This window comes from Chenopodium album, chromosome 6 (assembly GCF_948465745.1).
Source record: "Chenopodium album chromosome 6, dcCheAlbu1.1, whole genome shotgun sequence".
Lineage (NCBI taxonomy): Eukaryota > Viridiplantae > Streptophyta > Magnoliopsida > Caryophyllales > Amaranthaceae > Chenopodium > Chenopodium album.
The window spans coordinates 65,645,943-65,658,258 of NC_137839.1; the positions used below are offsets into that span (position 1 = coordinate 65,645,943).

Here is a 12,316-nt window from a genome sequence, read left to right on the forward strand (position 1 = left end):
TCAAAGCGGCAGTCGACACTTGATCATTGAGGCAGCCGGCACTTGGTACCCAGATGACCATGAAGGATGAGCGAGTTAACTCACCTTGCGTGAGTAGCCAAGCGGCATTATACAGCCAAGTAGCTTCTCCATTAGTCAGGAGCCCAAGCTTACTCTAATACAAGCGACAAGAGTGTACTCACGTACTTCCTACATTCGGCTAACGAGGGTGTAAAGCTCTTAAAGTCAGACGGCCATGAGGCCGGATGTAGGGGCTGCTTTGTTCAAGCGGCTGACATTACATAATAATCCTCGAGCATATGGTGTTAAGCGGTCGTGGGGCTGCTTTGTGCCTTTATTAAGCCAGCTGTGGGCTGCTTGGTTCACAATCAAACCCAGCCGCAGGGGTGCTTTGTTCTTCATTAAGTCCGGATGTGTCATTAGCTCATTGAGCTTGATGACGGGTTGTTTTGTTCACCAACACACCCGACTGCTCTGATCATCATTATCATTATTAGCTGCTACTTTCATATTCATCCTTGAGAATATGGTACCCCGCAAGTACAAGCTATTTGCTTAAGAATATGTGGGGCGGCAGCCGTATGTGTCTAGTAGGCGGCATCAAAATTTATTAACCAAGTCGGCCATTCTCCATTTGAGGGAAGTTATGAGCTTCATGCGCACAATAACTCAAGTAAAATATCATGGTTGAGTTTTCTACATAATGAAGCTAGCGGACATCAAGTGTTCATCAGTTCTTAACATAGCAAGATGGCAGAATTGCTGAGTATGTCTTTCAACTAAAAGCAACCAGCCGGCCCAAGCTAACTCCATTACAAGCATCGAATATTTCGACTCATATTATAGCCGGTTACTATTATCCATGGTGTTCGCCGGGTTTCGCATGATTATACTCTTGGACAAACGGCTGTGAGGAGAGCTAGTAAGAGCTCGATTGTAAGCTAGTTCAAGTGGTTCTAATGTCGAGTCAATGAGTTGAATTGCGTGAGTAGGGGCTGCTTGGTACGCAAATCATTGTCTTCCAAAAGAGTCTATTGTAGCTTGTAAGCAATGGAAACAAGCGGCAACTATGCAGAATTAAAGCCCAAGTTCCGCAAATACAAGCGGCAAATATGCCGACTTATATAATGGAGTCAGGCGACACTTAGAAGGTGGATGCCTGAGTGATACAGCCGGTCAGAGCTATCAATGGTGGCAGCCGATGATCACTGTCAATGGTGTCAGTCGGCCCAACCGCCTGCTCTTTTCCTCAATCAAGCACCCTGCTGCAGGGGCTACTGTTGTTTTACTTTGTTCTCCAATTAAATCCGGCCATGTGGTTGCCTTGTTCATAAAATAAGGACAATTGTGGGCTGCTTTGTTCATCCTCAAAGCCGGCTGCATGGCTGCCTTTTTCACCAATTAAATCCGGTTGCGTTGTTTCTCATTATGGCAATATACATACGGCATGAAGAGCCATATGTATATTCAGTGATCAAACTCATTTTTCAAGGTCAGTTGCTTAACATCCCAAAAGTCGATTGTGGGTGGTAAGGCATTCGGCCATGGTGCCGAGTGTCATGCCGAAAGCTCGTTTACCATGTAATCATGGCTGGACAACTACTTGGTTGACAGGCCGCATTATTGTTATGCAAATCAGTAATAATCATTATTATGATTATAAAAAAAAAAAAAAAAAAAAAAAAAAGCTTGATATTGCCGACTTGGTTATGTCACTATCCAGGCGGCATCATATCAAAGCCCATGCCATCTTATGATTAAGCTTAAGCTCCTCCGAGTCGGAAAATGATGGTGTTGAAAGCAACAATGGAGACGGATCTTGTGCCGGCTACCATCATCTTGTACATAAGTGCATACAGCCGGCTACTATCATCTTTTACATAAGTGCACTCAAGCTGCACGCATCCATAGTCCTACTCAACTGTAATGCAGGCGGCATGGGGCAGTTTTTCTCCAATAGTGTCAGCTAGTGGTGGTTATCAATGGTGGCAGTCGGTCGGAGCTGTGAACGGTGGCAGCAGGGGCTGTTTCCTGCCTCGGTTAACCGATTGCTATGGCTTAAATGCTCATCAATTATATCTGGTTGTAGGAGTAGCTTTCCTCGCCAATTTATCCCAGTTGCCAAGACTCAATTGCTCGTCAAATATGCTTGGCTGTGGGATGCTTTGTTCTTCGTTAAGTCCGGTTGCAGTGATTGCTTTGTTCATCAATTAATTCCGGTTGAATAATGGAGGTAACAATATAACTTGATTTGATTCCCTCCAATGATATTAATGCATTAAGATAGTCATGATAGTCTTCATTATTATTGTTATTATAATAATTGTTATTATTGATTCATTGACTGAATTTCAATATAATCTGACGGACCGTCCAAACTCCAATATTAAACTAAGTTTGAAACTTAGTAGCTAAACTAACGTCCAAGTGACGTGAGACCAATGGCTGGATATTAAACTAAGTTTGAAACTTAGTAGCTAAACTAACGTCCAAGTGACGTGAGGCCAATGGCCGGTTATAAACTAAGTTTGAAACTTAGTAGCTAAACTAACGTCCAAGTGACGTGAGGCCAATGGCCGGATTATAAACTAAGTTTGAAACTTAGTAGCTAAACTAACGTCCAAGTGACGTGAGGCCAATGGCCGGAAAATAAACTAAGTTTGAAACTTGGTAGCGAATTCAACGTCCGAGTGACATGCGGCCAATGGTCATATAACTAAACTAGGCACAAAACCGCTTAGTGGTTATACAGCCGGTCTCAACCTAGACCAGAGGCCAATGGCCGGATGGTTGCTTTTTTCATAAAATCGCATGTCCCAACATGGACAATGGCGTCCGGCGACACCCCTCTGGGTGCGATCGTCGCAGAGAGCAGCCTACTTGCTTGCTCTATGTACCTATGCAGACGACAAAGATTGAACGACCAAATTGGTCAACTCATAGCCGTCTGACCAGAACAGTCTAAAGAACGACTAAGTTTTCGGAACACCGGATGTCCTAAGACATCAGTCGGTGACCGGCCGAAGTTCTTACTTAGGCTTTTCATTCCAAAATTGCACAGACTCTCCCATTGGGGAAAAAAGAGTTGTGCAATGGCTATACAACCGTCTTGAAAAAGACATAAGGCTAATGGCCGGATGGTTATACATTTTGGTAAATTCGTCTGCTCCAATGTAAAATATGGCGTCCGGCGACACCCCTCCGGGTGCAATCGTCGCAGAAAGCACTCTATCGTTTGCTTTACGTACGCATGCAGGCGGAAAAAATTGAACGACCTCATTGGTCAACTCATAGTCGCCTGACCTGGGTAATCTAAAGAACGACCAAGTCTTCGGGAACCGAATGTCCAAAAGACATCAGCCGGTGATCGACCAAAGTTCTAACCTAGATTACCTTCCGAAATTATACAAGTCCTCCCAATGGGGTAGAAGGACATTGAGAGTATAATTGGATTACAAACACCCCAGGCGGCCATTTGCCTCATGCACTATGAAGAGTCAGGCGGCCACTTGCCTCCTGCCCCCAGGCGGCCATTTGCCTCCTGCCCTATCAGGCGGCCATTTGCCTCCTGCCTTATGGGATGTCAAACGTCTCAAAAATATTCTAAGTCACCCAAAGGTCATATGACCACCATAGTGGGGCTAAAAGAAATACAAGTCGTCATCTGTCTAGTTCAGGCGGCAATCATTATTATGATTGATTAACTTAGAAAATATCATACCATTTAAGGTATCAAATTTTCCAAGTTAATCAAATCTCTCTTTTATTGAACTAGACATATGCCGCCCATAGAGCTTTTGAACAAGCGGAAAATAAAGCCTTGATTTCGAAAGGAGTAATTCCTCTTGAAAAAGAATTTACCCCTTCCGAGGGGCTAATGTTTGGGGGTAAAAAATACCCCCTATATGTGGACCAATGCCACCTTGACACGTGTCCGCAAGCTCGGCGCTCAAAGAGCCAATTAGAGCATGACACGTGTCACTCAATGATAGAAGGGTGAAAATGGGCTTTAAGCCCACAACCCTAGAAACCGTAAAACGGTGGGAAGCCAATCTACTAGGTTAAATAACCTAAGAGGCACATATCCCAATACTCTATAAATACTGATCATTACATCAGTTTCAGGGGATCGAATTCTCTCTCCAAGGGCAATGCCCCCCACATTTACTCTCCTTTCTCTCTACTTTCTCTCTCTAAAATACATTATTTCGGTCACTGACTTGATCGTCGGAGGCGGACCTCCGCCCCCCCCCCCCCCCCCCCCCGAGGTCCGTTGTTTTGCAGGTGATCGGGCCGTTCGAGTGTTGCAGTGCAGGTCTGTCTCCCGAGGGACGTACACACCCTCCATTCGGGTACGTACAAAAAACCCCAAAACAGTGTTGAAAAATGTGATCAGGGTTACAAAATAGTTAGTCTTGGAGTGTCAACAACTCAAGATTGACGATGTTAGTCTACATTTATCTGCCAAACTTTGTGTTGACGTTTGTATCCTTACTAAAGCATACGAATTAACCATCTCGTCCCCATATAAACAATCCATGTTAATATGGCATATTAACATGTATTTTATCAGTATGTAGTACCTAAAACACGTAAAATTTGAAAGAAAATTTTGTCAAGAATATGCCAACCTTTGCGCGATTGACTAAAAATAAGTTAATATTGGACTAATTTAAAATAAGTCAGCCTTTATATGATATTATCCCAAAATGAGTCGTAACCTGTTGGATTTAGAGGTAATCGGCTATTTGAGTCAATTATGCTAATTGTCAAAATACGAGTGGTTCTTTTTAAAAATTTAATTATAATTAAGTAATTTTTTATTTAATACTCCTTCCGTCCCTTAATATTAAAGTTATTTCTAACATTTATTACTCACATAATAAAGAAAAAGAGGCTTTAATTTAGGGTAAATTTATTAATAAAAACAATTAAAATCCCCATACCACAGAGAAGCCCCCGTTAGCCACGTTTCCACCCTAGTCCAATTTCCTCTCTCCCCTCGCACCGACTAGCCCCCTGTCGACCCCTTCCCCCCACCACCGACCACACTCCCCCTAAACACCGACCACACCTTTCCTTTTTTAGGCTCTCTCCATCTCCACCCCGACCAATTTTCTCTCCCCTCCCCATTACAACTCAAATTCATCATACAGATTAAAAGAAAAAAAAAAAGCCTGGACTTTCTGGGATTAGTGGGCCTAAGATATGCTAGCGACCGAGCGTTTGCATAACTCAGTTATAAGCCTGCATTTTCTTCAGCACAAAATGATGGAAATAATGAATTTGGATCAAACTTATTGTTACAACTACAAGTCAGTAGTCAGTCAACATCCTACTTACACCAAAGACAGTATAAAACCAAACACAGTAGAACAACTGAACAAGGGAAGCCTTCACAACTTGATGGGTTTCCATATGATCAAACTACCTGTATGTCTTCTTCTAACAACAAGAGCAAGCACCAAGGTGAACAGCTTTTTTCAACTAGCATGCACAAAAAGCTAAACTTCTTCATCAAGATCATATTCCATCACTTTTTCTTCATCAAGATCATCTTATCTTCCGTATCAATTTTATAAAGTTTGAAGCTCAAGTTGCCAAGGCCTCTCTTGAGCTTTCTACTCCTCTTCATCAGTTAGATGTGCATAGTGGCTTGTAAGCTAAGAAGAGAGATAACCGGAGAAGAGAGAACTTGATTCAGTATTAAATTAGAACTTCAACTACTGACTAATCCAAGAAAGAGAATAGAAGTGTCAAATTTTTCAACTTTTATGAAGCTACTTCTGCTTAACGGAACACAAATTAAAAAAAAAAAAAAAAAAAAAAAAAATTAAAATAAGGATTTTATATTTGCAAAGGTTTCATTAACAAAAGGATTTCTAGAGGTGCAGATTCATGATAATGTAAGAAAGTCTAACAAAGTCCCAGTGATATTCTGAATGAATCTATGCAGCATTCAAAATGAATTTGGCAATGACAGAAACTCATGATCAATGATCACTAGCTTCAGTAAAAAAAATAAAAATAAAAAAAAATAAAAAAATGTTGAAACCATTAAAATCAAGATGCATTAAGAAATATCCACCCTATTACAAGATATGATTCACACATTTTCAACTCAAATTCTTCATTACAAGTGGACAATTAAAAATTTGGTAAGGTATTATATAAATTTGCAGTGAAGTCATTCTATTTAAATTTTCTGATAAGTTGGATGTGCTGTGATGCTTTGTTTGTCCCTTACATTCGCAGGTACTTCAAATATGCTTTCAATATACAAATAAATCTTTTGGATGCATTCTATTTACCTTATGCGAACTAATATTAGTTGTAAATTGAATTGTGCACAGCATTACTTAACCCGTATTAGAACATATTTGAATTTATTAAAAGAGAATGGTCTCATACCTTGATTAATACATCAATTTAACATACTGAGCAACTAAGAATCATTTAAATAAAATTAAGTACCAAAGCCTTTTACAATTTTCTGCAAATTAAGCCAAATTATCGTCCTGCCCTGCACCAAGCCCAAGGAAAGGAGGACAGAAAGGGTTCCTTGGAACTCATAAGCATTAGCCAATTGCAATATTTCTAAAAGAAGCACCAAAGAAAGATTATTTGATCATCTTTATAAATAAAAAGGCTAAAGGTCTATGTTTGGCTGGCCCATGAATACACATTCTTTATAAATAGGTCGATAAAAAAGATAAAATTCAGATTCTGTGTTTAACATTCAGCCAACATTAGTCCAAAAAGTCGTATTATTCTTTTCAAACTTAAGGACATAACACATACAGTTGATTTCAAATGATAATGAAGTAGTCAAGCAAAGAGAATTCAAATCAATACGTGCGAGAAGACATCATACTTACATTAAAGTCATAAACAAAGTCCCAGCAGTAGCGTCTTTGATAGGTTCATAGCCTCAGCTTGAACCCCTTAGACAGAAATTTATCAACAACAGTTCTGAAGAAAATAAGGGAGAGATTCAGAACATTCGTTACTTGCATAAAAATTGTATTCCAAAATGATAAAATAGTTTCTCTAGAAGCAAAATTACAAAAGTACTATGGTCAGATGAGGGAATGTACAATAAAAAGATTTTAAACTTCCCCATACTAAATTCTAATGATTGGAGAAAAACACACACAAAATCAAATTATAAAAGATTTCTGAACATACTCCATATTAAACCTTCAAATGATTATAGCTTCAAGAAATAAAATTAAATTACTATGATGAGATGGGGGAATGTACAATAATGTCATCTACTTTCTATACTTCTAAATTATAATGGAGAATATAATTATATTACACCATAGCACATATAAGTCCTAATAAGAAATCGAAATGTACTAGATTGCAAATTACAACAAGGTTATAATGAACTAAACATAATCCACTCAAATATACTACGACTATCACTTGGCAAAGAATTGAGCTAAAGGCATCACTTTTAAACACAATATTAAGGTACATTCCTATAAGTCTATAGTAATTCCCCTGCGTAGCAAACATGAACCAAACAAATCACGCAACAATCCAGAATAAGCAATTGAAAAAACAGAGAAATAAAATTGCATATTTATTAAACAGCCTGCTTACTTCAACTTGTTATTCCTCGGCAAGGTTTTCCTTTCAATAATCACCTTATCTTCAAGCAAAACAAGGCTGCCCAACAAAGTAATTGTTGTGAAACCTTCAGTAGGTAGCCCATGAGCTGCAATTCTTTCAACATGTTTTAACTCCAAATCGTACCAACCATACTCCAAACCGTCTATCTCAATCAAAACTCGTCTACCATCTTTCGAGTAAACAAGAGCCCTAGCACATTTACGAATCCCAACAATCTTCGGCTGTGAAATACAAAGCAACTTAACCCAAGACTCTTTGTCTCCATACTCTTTCATTACCCACAATTCAGCATTTACAAGCACCCTATTATCAAATTCATCCAACAAATTACCATTGAAGCGACACGAATTAATCATCAGACATAAACACCCACCTAGCTCAATCAATAAAAACGTTGAACTAAAAAAACTCATAAGATTCTCATTATAATTCGGGCATTCGATAAGCGAGAAACTCTCAGTCGCAAGATCAAATCTAGCAATAAACATAGACTCAGAATGCGACTCTTGAGTAACAACATAATGTAAACCCTCATTAACAAGAACACCATGATAATAGCCATAATAAAGATAGTACGGAATTCCTTCGATACATCTCCAGGAATTATCATTATAACTATAGACTTCAGCTTTATTAGTGGTATTATCAAGTAATCCAACCCCCTGAACAATCCTCAGAACTTTATAACTGTTGCTGCTGCTATCGTATCCGAACCCTAGAACCATCTTGTTAGGATCATGAGCTGTAATTGCGACGGAGGGAAGTTTAAGATGCGAATTTGTGAGAGGATTGTACAAGACAACTCTGGTTTTGGAGACTGTGGAGATGCAAACGACGCCGTTGCAGGAGCCGATTAATTGGACACCTTTGTGGGGTTTGAGAGGGTGGTTGAGCTCCGAGAAAGAGAGGCGAATATGGTGGGGGTCGAGGTCGAGTTCGGAAAAGTGGAAAGTCGGGTAGAAGAGGAGGAGATGATGGTCGGAGTTAAAAATGAGGGATTTTTTGAGGTGGATTTTGATGAAAATGGGGGTTTTGATTAAGGAATTCCAGGATTTGCAGACGAGTTGACATCGGAGAAGTGATTTGACGGGTAGTCGTGAGAGTATTTCGGTGAGTAAATCAGTGGGGAATTCCGCCATTGTTGCTTCAGCTAAAGATTTTGGGTTTATGAGCGCGCAGTTATAGCAGTATATGTGAAATGTGAATTGAAATTAATGTAGTGAAGTTGATGGTTGGGAATGGAAGGTTGTGGTAGACTAAAAAGTCAAAGTTGGACTGAAGAATACTGATTTTGTTTTTTTTTTTTTTTTTTTTTGACAAGCCTGTTTTTGTCTATTTAAAAACGTAGACAACTTCATTGCCAAAAAAAAAAAAAAAAAAAAAAGAAAAAAAGTAGACAACTTCCAATAGATCCCCCTAAAAAAAAAAAAAATTCCAATCGGTAGCGTTGACTACTTGACTTTGGGGAACTATTCCGTACACGAATCCACCTTTACTTCTCAGTTCTCAGTTTCTCATATTACGGAGTAGTAACTAACCCGGAATAATTAACTAAAATTAGAGAAACACAATTCTATAAGGGCTCCAACATACAAAAATCAACATAATTACATTAAATCTGTCCCCTAATATATAAGCCTACCCTTGATTTTAGGGTCAACCATTAACAAATTAACAAAGAAATCCTCATCAATATAAACACAATTAAATTTGTTTTAATGTGTAACATTCAAGTATCGTTTTTTTTTTAAAAAAAATTAAATTTTTTTCATAAACTATATACCAAATATTATCAAGTTGAATTCCTACTCATATTTTAAACTAGGTTAAGGGCTTGTTCTCTTCCGCTGAAATTCAGTTCAGTTCAGTTCAGTTCAGCTCTTAATTTACGTCTAATGATATTGCTAATGATATAAAGCCAAATTTCATTCTTTTAAGCTTTTATTACAACGACGACGACAACAACAACAACAACAACAACAACAACAACAACAACAACAACAATAATAATAATAATAATATTAACAATAATAATAATAATAATCAATAAGTAATAAATAATAATAATAATAATCATCAATAAATAATAATAATAATAATAATAATAATAATAATAATAATAATAATAATAATAATAATAATAATAATAATAATAACAATAATAATTGAAATAATAATACTAATAATAAAAATCAATAAATAATAATAATAATCATCAATAAATAATAATAATAATAATAATAATAATAATAATAATCAATAAATAATAGTAATAATAATAATAATCAAAATTAATAATAATAATAATAATAATAATAATAATAATAATAATAATAATAATAATAATAATAATAATAATAATATGTACATTTGTATATACACATATGTATAGTAATAAATAATCAATAAATAATCAAAGATCACTAATTCGTAGTTAGAAATCACTAATTAATAAGTTCAGTTCAATTCAGCTGAGTTCAGTCAATCGGAACAGGCCCTAATTGTGTTTATATACCAAATATTATCAAGTTGAATTCCTACTCATATTTTAAACTAGATTAGAACCCGTTGATAGGTTGTCGTACACCTGTCAAAAATAAATTCCTAACAAAACCAACTAACAATGTAGTAGAGTAAGTAGGGTCGAATCCACAAAGAGATGACTATTCAATCTAGCTTTCAAGGTATGGAGAAACTAAACTATGTCGCGAAATTGGGATGAAAATATAGTCTAAATTAAAAGAGGGAAAAAAATAATTAATAAAAAGACCTAGGGCTATGGTTCACCATGTTTATAGTTCTAAATCTATCAAATATCAATAACAATTCAATCAATCAATTATCTAGAGCAATTGCTAAGCCTACAGTCGGGTCTTAACGCTCTCAATTCAACATATGTAGTTCGGTCGCTAACATAATCAGAATTGCTAATTGTAGGTAAGCCTCTAAAAGTAAGATCTTTCGATTCAAACTCTTATTAACATGAATTAATCATACAATTGATCAGGTTGCAAGATTAACAATAAAACACTATCAATTAGAGAAATCAATAATCAAAATATTAAAATTATCAATCAAGATTCATAATATAAACATGGATTCCCAAACCCTAGAAATAAAACTACTCAAACATGGAAGAAATTATAAAAACTAGATCTAAGGAATAAAACATAATTAAAAGCAAGAAAATAGAAATAAAATACCTCAATGAATTAAAATAGTAAACCCAAGAATCATCCATGGAAGAATCCATGGAGATGCCATGAGAAACTAGGGTTTAAGAGAGAAAACTAAAAAGAACGTAAAATAAAAAGTAATAAAAGGCATAAGGGAAAATAATTATCCCTTGAGTATTTATATTATCCTAAGACTAATCTAAAAATAAATAAAGAAAAGAAATAAGAAAATAATAAATACATAAGTTGAATTATTAGTGGACGATAGAAGATGACGTGGCCCGAAGACTTGTGACGACGATGTGAATGAAAAAGCTACTCGAGGCTTCAAGGCTGCTCGACCAGACCTGCGGGCGCAGGCTGGTGGCCGCGGCCTGGCAGCAGCACCTGCTGGTGTCGAGTGGTCGCGGGACAGGGGCGCAGCAATTATCCCGCGGGTGGCTGACAGCATCACTTGGATTCAAACGCCTATAACTTCTGTTCTAGAAGGCTTCTTGGGGCGTGTGACCTATCATTGGAAAGCTCTTTAAGTCTAGTTTCCAAACAAACAACTTATGTATTTACGACCTAAAAAGCGACTAAAAGACCTAAAAAGCAACTATAAACTTAGCATAAACGTGCCTATAAATCCTATATAAATGTGATTTATCACCCGTGCGATGTACGGTTTATATAAAGCTTATTTTTAATTTGTACACTTCAAAAATAAATCGCTATTATACATGAATATGAATAAGAATTACATATATTTTGTAATTTTAATCTTTATTAGGAAAATTTGCATAAAACCACCTTTTAAATCTCTGTTTTTGCAAATAACCACCTTATAAAAAATATGTTGCAAAAAGCCACCATTTTTCAGAAAAATGTTGCAAGTTAACACCTAATGCCGGAAAGTGAGTATTTGACCTTTGCTCCGGCGTTGACCCAGTCACGTGCCAAGCACATGACATGTAATTAATCCCTAATTCCCCCCTCTTCTTTTTTTCCCCTCTTTCGATTTCCCTCTTTCTCTTCCCCTACTCCTCTTTCTTTCTCTTTCTTCCTTACTTCTACTCGACAATGGTTGTACGTGGTTGAAATAGTTGCTGCCTTATTGGGTAATCCCGTAAAAAAAAAAAAAAAAAAAAAAAAAAACTCATCGTCTATTTTCACTCATCTCCGTTGATTAAGATCAAAAGGTTTAATCTCTGTAAAAGCTACAATCATGAAAATAAAACCCCAATTGAATTTGTGGCGGCAAAATGCAGTAACCCACATGTAGTAAATCAATTTCAGTACATCATAATTCAACCAAATGCCTAGAAAATCATAAAATACCCTTTCAATATAACATCATTTTTCGCTTTAATTTGATCTTGTTATACAACACTAATCTTATTTACCCAAAGGTCCCAAACCAACCCCTTTGGATCTTGTTATTCAATCTAGCATTTGGGACGCCACACCCACACTTTTCTTGTTATTCAATCTAGCATTTGGGACGCCACACCCACACT

At 36.9% G+C, this 12,316-nt stretch overlaps 1 protein-coding gene across 1 annotated transcript; it reads right to left on the reverse strand.

Annotated features, from left to right (window-relative positions):
* Window positions 1-5,252: 5,252 nt before the first annotated feature.
* LOC145637077 (F-box protein CPR1-like) lies at window positions 5,253-8,780 on the reverse strand. Its single transcript, XM_081688590.1, has 3 exons — window positions 7,612-8,780; window positions 6,879-6,972; window positions 5,253-5,663 (listed from the first exon to the last, which is right to left on the reverse strand). Exons 1-2 carry the CDS (start codon window positions 8,778-8,780, stop codon window positions 6,924-6,926), a joined length of 1,218 nt encoding a protein of 405 aa, XP_081544716.1. The 3' UTR covers window positions 5,253-5,663; window positions 6,879-6,923.
* Between the last annotated feature and the right edge of the window lie 3,536 nt (window positions 8,781-12,316).

Coding starts and splice junctions, on each gene's coding strand:
- LOC145637077 (XM_081688590.1), bottom strand. CDS start 8,780: ATGGCGGAATTCCCCACTGATTTACTCACCGAAATACTCTCACGACTA. Junction 6,973..7,611: donor CCGAGGAATAACAAGTTGAA/GTAAGCAGGCTG, acceptor TATTTTCTTCAG/AACTGTTGTTGATAAATTTC.